This window comes from Pristiophorus japonicus, chromosome 9 (genome assembly GCF_044704955.1).
Source record: "Pristiophorus japonicus isolate sPriJap1 chromosome 9, sPriJap1.hap1, whole genome shotgun sequence".
In the NCBI taxonomy this organism is placed as follows: domain Eukaryota; kingdom Metazoa; phylum Chordata; class Chondrichthyes; family Pristiophoridae; genus Pristiophorus; species Pristiophorus japonicus.
The window spans coordinates 224,666,179-224,679,500 of record NC_091985.1 but is presented as its reverse complement, the minus strand read 5'-3'; the positions used below and the strand labels follow the sequence as shown (position 1 = coordinate 224,679,500).

Here is a 13,322-nt window from a genome sequence, read left to right as displayed (position 1 = left end):
TTCTCCTCATTTCAGTCCTAAATGGCTTACCCCCTTATCCTTAGACTGTGATTCCTGGTTCTGGACTTCTCTAACATCGGGAACATTCTTCCTGCATCTAACCTGTCCAATCCCATCAGATTTTTATATGTTTCTATGATATCCCCTCTCATTCATAGACTGCAGCACGATTCAAGAAGGCAGCGGCTCACCACCTCCTAAATGGGCAATTATGGATGGGCAATGAATGCCAACCCGGCTCGCGCACCTCCCGAGAATGAATGAATAAATAAAGAATGAACACTGAGAAATGAGCTGCAGAACTACCGACACCGTCAGCTTTAAGGAGACGTTTAACTGTGGGGATCGGATTGAGATCATTGAGTTTGATTAAACTGATATTAAAGTAACATTGCTGCTTTGCCCTGTGACAGTAACATATTATCAGAATATTTCCCATCGGGTGAAATCGAATGTCAGACTTGGACATCTTGTAGATTCATCTTTTAAAAAGTTGTGGGAACTCCGTTCCAAGATGTATTCCACTCAGTTCTGAACAAGTCCTCAATCAGCTCGTCTTATCATTTGAGATATCAAGGACTAGGCACACGGTGTTTAAAAGAAAGCCTATTTATTTGACATTTACAGACTATTAAACTATAGCCCAGTTATAGGGTTATTAACATCGGCAGAAACAAACTCCAACTGCCAGAATGAACATGGTTCAGTAACGAATGTGATTAACAGCAGATTCCAACCCCTGGAGTCAATTGTGAACTCGCTGGTGTCTCAGGAGGTCAGATGACACAATGAATCTCTTCCCACACACAGAGCAAGAGAATGGCCTCTCCTCAGTGTGAACTCGCTTGTTGTGTACCAGCAGGTCGGATGACTGAGCGAATTCCTTCTCACACACGAAGCAAGGGAACGGCCTCTCCCCAGTGTGAAATCGCTTGTTGTGTACCAGCAGGTCGGATGACCGAGTGAATCCCTTCCCACATTTGGAGCAAGTAAACGGTCTCTCCCTAGTGTGAACTCGCTGGTGTTTCAGGAGGCCGGATGACAGAGCGAATCCCTTCCCACATTCGGAGCAAGTGAATGGCCTGCCCTCAGTGTGAACTTGCTTGTTGTGTGCCAGCAGGTTGGAGGACTGAGTAAATCCCTTTCCACACTCTGAGCAGGTGAACAACCTCTCCCCAGTGTGAACTAGCTGGTGTTTCTGGAGACTGGCTAGTGCAGTGAATCCCTTCCCACAGACGGAGCAGGTGACCGGCCTCTCCCCAGTGTGAACTCGTTTATGCGCCAGCAGGTTGGATGACCGAATGAATCGCTTCTCACACACGAGGCAGGTGAACGGCCTCACCCCAGTGTGAACTCGCTGGTGATTCCGCAAGGTGGATAACTGAGCAAATCCCTTCCCACACTCGGAGCAGGTGAACGGCCTCTCCCCAGTGTGAACTCGTTTGTGTGTCAGCAGGCTGGATAACTGAGCGAATCCCTTCTCACACACGGAACAAGTGAACGGCCTCTCCCCAGTGTGAACTTGCTTGTTGTGTGCCAGCAGGTTGGATGACCGAGTGAATCTCTTCCCACATTTTGAGCAGATGAATGGCCTCTCCCCAGTGTGAGCTCGCTGGTGATTCAGGAGGCCGGATGAATGAGTGAATCCCTTCCCACACTCAGAGCAGGTGAACGGTCTCTCCCCAGTATGAATTCGTTGGTGTTTCTGCAGGGTGGATAACTGAGTGAATCCCTTCCCACACTCAGAGCAGGTAAACGGCCTCTCCCCAGTGTGAACTCGTTTATGTGCCAGTAGGTTGGATGACAGAGTGAATCCCTTTCCACACACACAGCAGGTGAACGGCTTCTCCCCGGTGTGAATTCGCTGGTGCATCAGCAGTTTGGATGACTTAGTGAATCCCTTCCCACACACGGAGCAGATGAACGGCCTCTCCCCACTGTGACTGCGTCGATGAATCTCCAGCTCAGACGGGTAATTGAAGCCCTTCCCACATTCCCCACATTTCCACGCTTTTTCCGTGGTGCTGGTGTCCTTGTGCCTTTCCAGGTTGGACGATCAGTTGAAGCCTCGTTCACACACAGAATACGTGTATGGTTTCTCCCCGCTGTGAATGGTGCGATGTTTTTTCAGGCTGTGTAACTGGTTAAAGCCCTTTCTACAGTCAGTGCACTGGAACACTCTCACTCGGTTGTGTGTGTCGGTGTTTTTCCAGTCGCACTGATGTTTGAAATCCTTTCTCACAGACAGAACAGACAAGTATTTCTCCTTCCACATTCAAAGGCCGATAATATTCAGGTCCTGATGAATCGAGTGACTCTGTCAGATCTTCATATGATGTTTGGTTTGAGTTTCCCATCTATAAATCCTCTCTTTCTAATATCCTGTAAAAGGAGTTTACAAAAGTCATCACTGTAAGTACAGGATAGAAATACAGAACAGACAATTCTAGTTTCTATACAATGTTCCTTCACATGCCTGGGATCATTTAACCCATAACCTAGACTGTTAATCACTTTCAGCTAGGGACTTAGCATGTGCCCCACAGCATCTCTCTCACCTTTGCTGTGCGGATAGAGTATCACGCCTGCAAACCAAGTTTTAAATTTAAATTCACTCAGAAAATGTATTTAACAGAAGATGAACATGTAAACAGATCACGGCCTAATACTCCAGCTCTACATTCCCATGAGGAAGTTTGTTATCTAACTCCTCGAGTGGACAAAATAAAGATCCCAAATTTAAGAGTCTCTCGAACTCTTTCAAATCTTGCCCGGTTCTTTCCTTGTTACAGAATTCCTCCTCCCTGGTCAAAAACAACTAATTGGAAATTTCCAACCAATTATTTCACTTTCAGAGTTTCAAACTGACCAGATTCTTCTCTCAGAAAATCTCCAAAAAACTATTTGATTTAAACACAGCTCTCCCCTCCTTTAAACCCAGGATTAGAGTTATCCGGGAATTTGAATACCTGACCACAAACATTTTAAAAGGCTGTAACCGATGAAACTTGTAACACTGAAGCCTAATTTCCACTTCCGTGCGCCGGATTCTAAACCTGGGACTGTACATGGGGATTCTAAGCCTGGGACTGTACAAGGGGATTCTAACCCTGCGACTGTACATGGGGATTCTAAGCCTGGGACTGTACATGGGGATTCTAACCCTGCGACTGTACATGGGGATACAAACCGTGAGACTGTACATGGGGATTCTAATCCTGGGACTGTACATGGGGAGTCTAACCCTGCGACTGTACATGGGGATTCTAACCCTGCGACTGTACATGGGGATTCAAACCGTGAGACTGTACATGGGGATTCTAACCCTGCGACTGTACATGGGGAGTCTAACCCTGCGACTGTACATGGGGATTCTAACCCTGCGACTGTACATGGGGATTCAAACCGTGAGACTGTACGTGGGGATTCTAATCCTGGGACTGTACATGGGGAGTCTAACCCTGCGACTGAACATGGGGAGTCTAACCCTGGGAGTATACAAGGGGACCCAGCTCTGGGGCTCTTCTGTTAGAATTGTGGGGGATGTAAATCATAAGCTGGGCACTTACCAACGCCTTCAGGAGAGATGGTGAGAAATACGATTTGTGGAGAGTGGGAATAAAATAAATGAGACAATGATTTCAGTCCTGGGCACTGGAGCCCCGCCCACTAATTGTTGTCCTGCCAAGTTGGCTGCGCATGCGCGGTTACGCCGTGAAGCGAGCGGGCTGCACTCTGAACCTTCCCGCCTTCCTGCACAAAGATGGTGGTTAATCCGGGCCTGTTACCGGAAGAAAAAAATCCGTCGCTGCAAACGCGGGAGTTCCGGGTTATTACTCGGGGCTTGCGGCCTACACCAGTTGTTTATGAAGCCTCCCCGCCCACTTGCCGATCGATGACTCCCCTGCGCCCCGCTGATTCTCACCCGGTGCAGAGTCCGGCTCCAACCTGAGCTCGTCTCACCGTCCGTGTGTCTCCAGTGCTCGCTCTGCGCATGCTCAGCTCACACTGCCCGGGCGATTGACGCCAGCTCCGGAACAATAGGAAGAGCGGGGGCGGAGCTGGAGGACCGAGCGGGCGGTTGGTCCTCCAACCAATCGGAGTGAGTAAGAGGCGGAGCTTCCTGCGGTGGGCGGGGCTGAGCCCGGATCTCCCTCAATGAGCATGCGCGGCTGGTGCAGCAGACGTTGGTCGAAGAGACGCTTCGGGAAGGCGGTAGGAGATTGTGGGCGCGGGGGAGGATGTGGACCCGTGGTTGGGCCGGGGAGCTTAATAAACACCCGGTGTAGGCCTCAGGCGCGGAATCAGAGTCCACAGGCCTCGTGTTTGCCCCGCGGTGACAGGCCCGGGTCAGCGGGATCACTGGCCGCCATCTTGCACAAGGCGGGGTCACGACGCATGCGCGGCCACCTTGGGCAGGAACAATGAGTGGGCGGAGCTTTGGGATCCCAATGCTCGCGAGACGGAGCAACCTGGGCAACAGGTGCATCATCACCTCACTGCAGTAACCGGGGCAACAGGCTCTTCATCACCTCACAGCGGTAACTCGGGCAACAGGCTCTTCATCACCTCACAGCGGTAACTCGGGCAACAGGCTCTTCATCACCTCACAGCGGTAACCCGGGCAACAGGCTCTTCATCACCTCACAGCGGTAACTCGGGCAACAGGCTCTTCATCACCTCACAGCGGTAACTCGGGCAACAGGCTCTTCATCACCTCACAGCGGTAACCTAGGCAACAGGCTCTTCATCACCTCACAGCGGTAACCTGGGCAACAGGCTCTTCATCACCTCACAGCGGTAACCTGGGCAACAGGCTCTTCATCACCTCACAGCGGTAACCTGGGCAACAGGCTCTTCATCACCTCACAGCGGTAACCTGGGCAACAGGCTCTTCATCACCTCACAACGGTAACCTAGGCAACAGGCTCTTCATCACCTCACAGCAGTAACCTGGGCAACAGGCTCTTCATCACCTCACAGCAGTAACCTGGGCAACAGGCTCTTCATCACCTCACAGCAGTAACCTGGGCAACAGGCTCTTCATCACCTCACAGCAGCAGCCTCTATTTATAGTGCACCTTTAATGTAGTAAAATATCCAAAGGCACTTCACAGGAGTGTTATAATTTGTCACCGAGGCGAAAAGATTTAGAATCATAGAATCACAGAAATTTACAGCATGGAAGGAGGCCATTTCGGCCCATCGTGTCCATACCGGCCGACAAACAGCTATCCAGGCTAATCCCACTTTCCAGCTCTTGGTCTGTAGCCCTGTAGGTTACGGCACTTCAAGTGCAGATCCAAGTACTTTTTAAATGTTATGATGGTTTCTGTCTCGACCATCCTTTTAGGCAGTGAGTTCCAGACTCCCACTAAATTCTGGGTGAAGAAATTTACCCTCTAAACCTCCTACCTGCAGAGTGAGGGAGTTTGAGTTTTGGGCCTAGGCAACAGAAGGCAGGACCACCGATGGTTTAAGTGTTTATAATTAGGGATCCTCAAGAGGGCAGAATTTGAGGAGATCAGATAAATGGAGAGATGTGGGCTTATGAGGCTGAAGGAGATTACAGAGATAGAGAGGGGCGAACCCATGGAGGTATATGTAAACAAGGATGAGAATTTTGAAATTGAGGTGTTGCAAAATGGAGCTAGTGTAGGTCAGCGAGCACCGGGATGATGGATGAACGGGATTTGGTGCGAATTAGGACATGGGCTGCCGAGTTTTGGATGACCTCAGGATAACGTAGGGTAGATTGTGGGAGGCCAGCCAGGAGTTTGTTGGACTAGTCAAGTCTAGAGGTAACAAAGGCCTGCTTGAGGGCTTCTGCAGCAGATGAGCTGAGGCAAGGGCGGAGACGAGCAATGTTATGGGGGTGGAAATGGGTGGTTTAATTAAGGTGCAGATATGTGCTCGGAGCCCATTTCAGGGTCAAATATGACATCAAGTTTGCGAACAGTCTGGTTCAGCCTCAGACAGATGCTAGAGAGAGGGATGGAGTTGGTGGCTAGAGACCGGAGTTTGTGACGGGGAAATTTCTGCTCACCTGGTACTGGATGTCGTACAAGCAGTCTGACAAATTAGAGACTGTGGAGGGGTTGAGAGAAGTGGTGGTGAGGTAGAGCTGGGTGTCGTTAGAATCAAGAATGGTTACAGCACTGAAGGACATTCGGCCTGTCAAACCCTTGACGGCTCTCTGCAAGAGCACCTCAGCTAGTCCTACTCACTTGCCTTTGCCCCCTAGACCTACAGATTTCCCTCCTTCAGGTACTTATCCAACTCCCTTTTGACTTGGCCTCCACCACCCCTTCAGGCCGTGCATTCCGGATCCTGACCACTTGCTCTGGTTCTTGACCCTTCCACCAATGGGAACAGTTTCTCTCTATCTACTGTGTCCAACCCCGCATGATTTTGAACACCTCTGTTAAATCTGCTCTGCTCTAAGGAGAACAACCCCAGCTTCTTAGTTTATCCACATTACTGAAGTCCCTCATCCTTGGAATCATTCCCGTAAATCTTTTCTGCACCCTCTCTGAGGCCTTCACATCGCTCCTAAAGTGTGGTGCCCAGAATTGGACACACTACTGCAGTTGAGGCCGAACCAGTCTTTTATACAGGTTGATCATAATTTCCACGCTTTTGTACTCTGTACCTCTATTCATGAAGCCTAGGATCCCGTAAGCTTTTTGAACTGCTTTCATAACCTGTCCTGCCACCTTCAATGATTTGTGCACATAAACCGTTAGATCTCTCAGATGTATTCTCGACTTGACATCTGTCATACGCATTCTTTTTCTGCTTCATCCTACTCCCAGGCCGTCTGTGATGTTTGTGGCCTAGAGGAGTCCATGGGCCATGTATATATTCAGTGTGAGAGGTTGCAGCCCCTCGATAGTTACCTGAAGGGGCTGCTCCTTAACTCTTGGTTACACTTTAGCTCTGTGCTCCTAATCTTTGGTCGCCCGGTGCGGAGTGAGGGTGGGTAAGACAGGTTCTTCTCCTGGGCCTGGCTAAAACAGCAACTTGTAGGTCCAGAATGGGCGGGGCCCGGGGGTGAGTCACTCTGGCTGCCTGCCTCACTTCCACGGTCAAGAAAGGAGGGAGAGAGAAAACGGGGAACTGCGGGCCAGTTAGCCTGACATCAGTCATTGGGAAAATGCTGGAATCCATTACTACAGAAGTGGTAACAGGGCATTTAGAAAATTATGGTCTGGTTATGCAGAGTCAACATGATTTTATGGAAGGGAAATCGCGTTGAACAAATTTATTACCTTTTTAGCAGGGTGGATGAAGGGGAACCAGTGGATGTAATATTGCAGGATTTCCAAAATGCATTTGATGCGCCACATGGAATTGGGGGTAATATATTAACATGGATAGAGGATTGGTTAACGGACGGAAAACAGAGATTAGGGATAAACGGGTTATTATCCGGTTGGCAGGCTGTAACTAGTGGGGTGTTAGTGCTTTGGTCTCAGCTATTTACAATCTATATTAAACATAATAAGAACATAACATAAGAACATAAGAATTAGGAACAGGAGTAGGCCATCTAGCCCCTCAAGCCTGCTCCGCCATTCAAAAAGATCATGGCTGATCTGGCCGTGGACTCAGCTCCACTTACCTGCCCGCTCCCCATAACCCTTAATTCCCTTATTGGTTAAAAATCTATTTATCTGTGATTTGAATACATTCAATGAGCTAGCCTCAACTGCTTCCTTGGGCAGAGAATTCCACAGATTCACAACCCTCTGGGAGAAGAAATTCCTTCTCAACTCGGTTTTAAATTGGCTCCCCCATATTTTGAGGCTGTGCCCCCAAGTTCTAGTCTCCCCGACCAGTGGAAACAACCTCTCTGCCTCTATCTTGTCTATCCCTTTCATTATTTTAAATGTTTCTATAAGATCACCCCTCATCCTTCTGAACTCCAATGAGTATAGACCCAGTCTACTCAACCTATCATCATAAGGTAACCCCCTCATCTCCGGAATCAGCCTAGTGAATCGTCTCTGTACCTCCTCCAAGGCTAATATATCCTTCCTTAAGTAAGGTGACCAAAACTGCACGCAGTACTCCAGGTGCGGCCTTACTAATACCCTGTACAGTTGCAGCAGGACCTCCCTGCTTGGATGAAGGGATCAAGTACAGTGTATCCAAGTTTGCTGACGATACAAAGCCAGGTGGGAAAGTACGCTGTGAGGAGGACGCAAAGACCCTGCAAAGGGATATGGACAGTTTCAGTGAGTGGGCAATAAGGTGGCAGATGGAACATAATGTGGGGAAATGTGAGGTTATTCACTTTGGTAGGAAGAATAGAAAAACAGAATATTTTTTAAAAAGTGAAAAACTAATAAATGTTAGTGTTCAGAGAGATTTAGGTGTCCTCGCACAGGAAACACAGAGAGCTGGCATGCAGGTACAGTAAGCAATTAGGAAGGCATGTTGGCCTTTATTGCAAGATGGTTGGAGTACAAGAATAAGGAAGTCTTGCTACAACTGTAAAAGGCCTTGGTGAGACCACACCTGCAGTGCACAGTGTTGGGGTCCTTATCTGAGGAAGGATCTACTTGTCTTAGAGGGAGTGCAATTCACCAGATTGATTCCTGGGATGGGGGGATTGTCCTAATAGGAGAGATTGAGTAGAATGGGCCTATACTCTCTGGAGTTTAGAAGAATAAGAGGGGATCTCATTGAAAGATGTAAAATTCTGAGGGGCATTGACAGGGTAGATGCTGAGAGGTTGTTTCCCCTGGCTGGAGAATCTAGGAATAGGGCCCACAGTCTCAGGATAAGGTGGTTGGCCATTATAAGAATGAGATGAGGAGGAATTTGTTCACTCAGAGGGTTGTAAATCTTTGAAATTCTCCACCCCAAAGGACTGTGGGTGCTGAGGTGTTGAGTATATTCAAGACTGAGATAGATAGATTGTTGGACTCTGGGGTATCAAGGGATATGGAGATAGGGCAGGAAGGTGGAGCTGAGTTTGAAGATCAGCCATGAGCTTATTGAATGGTGGAGCAGGCGCGAGGGGCAGTATGGCCTATTCCTGCACCTAATTCTTGTGGTCTTTTGCCTTGTCGGTGCCCGGATGGCCCTGGAGAGTGAGCATGCGGTGTGCACTGGTTCCTTGATGCCTTCCTCGACGGTGACACCTCAGGGTATAGAGTGTCTCATACACACTGGGAACAACATTCTGGTTCAGTTGGGAAGGTGCCCTTTGCTTTTGTTGCTTATTTTGGCTTCTTTTAGTTTGATTGGATCACATGTTTGTGGGAACAAAAGAGGAAAGAATATTCCATAGAAGCTGGAATTGTCTGTTTAAATTTTCTACCTACCCTGGACTTACATTGATGACTTTTGTAAACTCTTTTACAGCGTATTAGAAGGGGAGGATTTACAGACGGGAAACTCAAACCAAACATCACATCAAGATCTGACCGAGTCACTCGATTCATCGTTACCTGAATATCATTGGCCTTTGAATGTGGAAGGAGAAATGTTTGTCTGTTCTGTCTGTGAGGAAAGATTTCAAACATTAGTGTGACTGGAAAAGCACCGAGACACACGAGTGATAGTGTTCCAGTGCACTGCCTGAGGAAAGAGCTTTAACCAGTTACGCAGCCGTAAAAAACATTGCACCATTCACAGCAGGGAGAAACCGTACACGTGTTGTGCGTGTGGACAAGGCTTCAACTGATCATCCAACCTGGAGAGACACAAGAACACCCGCACCACGGAGAAACCGTGGGAATGTGAGGACTGTGGCAAGGGATTCCGTTCCCCGTCCCTGCTGGAAATTCATCGGCGCAGTCACACCGGGGAGAGGCCGTTCACCTGCCCCGTGTGTGGGAAGGGATTCACTATTTCTTCCCAGCTGAAGACACACCAGCGAGTTCACACTGACGAGAGACCTTTTAAATGTCCGGACTGCGGGAAGTGCTTTAAAAGCTCCGGGGAGCTGAGGCGCCATAAACTTGTTCACTCTGACGAGAGGCCGTTCACCAGCTCCGTGTATGGGAAGGAATTCACCTGTTCAGCGAATCTACTGTCACACCAACTTGTTCACTCTGATGAGAGGCCGTTCACCAGCTCCGTGTGTGGGAAGGGATTCACCTGTTCAGCGAATCTACTGTCACACCAACTTGTTCACTCTGATGAGAGAGCTTTTAAATGTTCTGACTGTGAGAAGAGCTTTAAAACCAAAATTGATCTGCTGAGACACCAGCGAGTACACACTGGGGAGAGGCTGTTTACCTGCTCCATGTGCGGGAAGGGATTCACTCAGTTATCCCAGCTCACTACACACCTCCTTATTCATACCAGAAAGAGGCCTTTTAAATGTTCTAACTGTGAGAAGAGCTTTAAAAGCAGAAATAGTCTGATGAGACACCAATCTTTTCACACAGGGGAGAGGCCGTTCACCTGCTCTGTGTGTGGGAAGGGATTCACTCAGTCATGCAATCTCACTACACACCAAGTTGTTCACACCAATAAGAGGCCTTTTAAATGTTCTGACTGTGAGAAGAGCTTTAAAAGCAGAAATCAGCTGATGATGCACCAACGCACTCACACTGGGGAGAGGCCGTTCACCTGCTCAGAGTGTGGGAAGAGATTCACTCGTTCATCCAGCCTCACTGCACACCAAGTTGTTCACTCTGATAAGAGACCATTTAAATGTTCTGACTGTGAGAAGAGCTTTAAAACCAAAATGGAGCTGATGATACACCAACGTATACACACAGGGGAGAGACCATTCATCTGCTGTGTGTGTGGAAAGCGATTCACTCAGTCATCCAACCTCACTGTACACCAGCTTGTTCACACCAATAAGAGACCATTTAAATGTTCTGACTGTGAGAAGAGCTTTAAAATCAGAAATCATCTGATGATGCACCAACGCACTCACACTGGGGAGAGGCCGTTCACCTGCTCTGTGTGTGGGAAGGGATTCTCTGATCCATCTAACCGGCTGAAACACCAGCGAGTTCACATGTGACTGCAGGGTTGGATTCTGCTGTTAATCACATCGGGACTGAACCTTGTTCATTCTGACAATTGGGCTTTGTTTCCCCTGAAACTGGGCCGGAGTTTAATTTTCTGGATATCTGACAAATAACTCAGCTTTGGTTCCAACACACATTTTGTCAATTCCTTGATTTTTCCAATATAAGAGGAGACTAATTGTTGTCCTGTTACCAACTGTTCCTTTTTTGGAGCTTTTCTCCTCCATTTAACAAAGACCTGTCCTTATGTGGCACCTCACATGACCTCAGGATGTCCCAAAGTGCTTTACAGCCAATGAAGTACAACAATATCAAAGTACATTTGAAGTGCATTCACTGTTGTAGTATCGGAAATGCAGCAGATGATTTGTGCACAGCAAGCTGCCATGAACAGCAATGGCCAGATAATCTGTTTGAATGATATTGGTTGAGGGTTGATGGGGCCTCGGTTGAAATCCTGTGCTGTACCTGCCCTGGGAGTGTTTGATGGGACAGTGCGGCAGAAGCTTTACTCTGTATCTAACCCGTGCTGTACCTGACTGGAGAGTGTTTAGGCAGACACTAGGTGCTCAGAATATCCCATTTCCCCAGCACTGACATCCATAACCTCGATGAGAGCAAAATTTAACCCAAAGATAAGAGAAACCCATCAGCTTCTCCCTGGACACAGATCCGGAGGGACAGTGAGTGTCCCGAATATTGTTGTACAGAGTGTTCGATAGTTCCTTTCTGGGTCTGAGCCTTTTGGTGATGATTTGAATTTGATGCCCTCGAGTTACTGACTCACCGACTGGTGGAAATAGTTTATCCTCATTTACCTGATCAAATTTTGAACACCTCCCTCAGATCTCCAATTCCCCTTTGTTCTAATGAAAAGAGTCCCAGTTTCTCCAATCTCCCCTGATAACTAAAGGCTCTTGTCCCTGGTATCATCTCAGTGAATCTCTCTGCACTCTCTCCATGGCCTTGACATCCTTCCTGGTGTAAGATGCCCTAAAGCCTGACACAATATTCGAACTGCAGCCTAACCAATGATTTGTACAGGTTTACATGACCTCTGCCCTTTTGTACTCCACATCCCTATTTATAAAACCTAGGATCCCATGTGCTTTTTAAACCACTTTATCAACTTGTCCCTCGTACTTTTAAAGATTTGTGTATCTGATCCCCTTGTAGGTTTTAGAGATATTAACATAACATGGCTAAAACACATTGACATAAACTGGCTGATATAATGTGTATCATGGGAAAGAGAAGTTTAGTCTGAGTTAGAAAGTCAAACAATCGATTCACTGCAGACAGGTCGCCATGGCAACACTGATAAGACATTCCATTCACTGAACCCACTGTTGGAATCTGTAATCAGATCAGGGGAAAGAACAGGGTTTGTCTGTTAGTAACCACAATGTAAGCTCAAACCAGAGTGAGTAACACAATAGATTAGATTATAATGTGTGATGTTTATACCGATAATTGTGAAACTAAAAAATAACAACTAACAGCAGGCAGGGGAGTTTAGGGATAATGAGAAAATTACTGAAGAAAAGTAACTGCTGTGAACCAGGGAAAGTGTCCTTGTAAATCACAGATTAGAGAAATTCCAGCTGTCTTTTCCCAGCTTCCTGCCAAAACCCATCAGCGAAGACAAAGAAGAGTCTGGTGCCAGAGGTGGATCACTGCAGGGTATAAAAGTGAGGGGAGACTGATGTAAGGTGGCAGTCGGGACTGGAGACACCGGAGATCAAGCTCAGGGCACCCGAGGTTCCATCCAGTAGGCTGACCTCGTGTCATTTACTGTGGACACACGGGACTTGCATGTTTACTCTGATAGAAACATAGATATAGAAAATAGGTGCAGGAGTAGGCCATTCGGCACTTCGAGCCTGCACCACCATTCACTGAATTCATGGCTGAACATGCAACTTCAGTACCCCCTTCCTGCTTTCTTGCCATACCCCTTGATCCCCCAAGTAGTAAGGACTACATCTAACTCCTTTTTGAATATATTTAGTGAATTGGCCTCAACAACTTTCTGTGGTAGAGAATTCCACAGGTTCACCACTCTCTGGGTGAAGAAGTTTCTCCTCATCTCGGTCCTAAAAGGCTTACCCCTTATCTTAGACTGTGACCTCGGGTTCTGGACTTCCCCAACATTGGGAACATTCTTCCTGCATCTAACCTGTCTAAACCCGTCAGAATTTAAAACGTTTCTGAGATCCCCTCTCATTCTTCTGAACTCCAGTGAATACAAGCCCAGTCTTTCTTGATATGTCAGTCCCGCCATCCCAGGAATCAGTCTGGTGAACCTTCGCTGCACTC

At 47.7% G+C, this 13,322-nt stretch overlaps 2 protein-coding genes across 2 annotated transcripts in view; one reads left to right on the top strand and one right to left on the bottom strand.

Annotated features, from left to right (window-relative positions):
* Positions 1-593: 593 nt before the first annotated feature.
* The window catches only part of LOC139274172 (zinc finger protein 585A-like), a 134,448-nt gene continuing 121,719 nt past the window's right edge, over positions 594-13,322 (bottom strand). The window contains exon 10 of the mRNA XM_070891209.1: positions 594-1,928. Within this exon, the coding sequence (XP_070747310.1) occupies positions 746-1,928 (1,183 nt within the window). The 3' untranslated portion in view covers positions 594-745. The remainder of the gene's footprint in view (positions 1,929-13,322) is intronic.
* Positions 5,593-11,808, top strand: LOC139272899 (zinc finger protein 271-like). Its single transcript, XM_070889000.1, has 2 exons — positions 5,593-5,655; positions 9,713-11,808. The coding sequence occupies exons 1-2, from the start codon at positions 5,593-5,595 to the stop codon at positions 10,994-10,996; spliced, it is 1,347 nt and encodes a 448-aa protein (XP_070745101.1). The 3' UTR covers positions 10,997-11,808.

Bases quoted from the DNA above. Each gene is read 5' to 3' on its own strand.
- LOC139272899 (XM_070889000.1), top strand. From the start codon at position 5,593: ATGGAGGTATATGTAAACAAGGATGAGAATTTTGAAATTGAGGTGTTG. The intron at 5,656-9,712 runs GTAGGTCAGCGA...TCCAACCTGGAG, and splicing joins TGTTGCAAAATGGAGCTAGT to AGACACAAGAACACCCGCAC.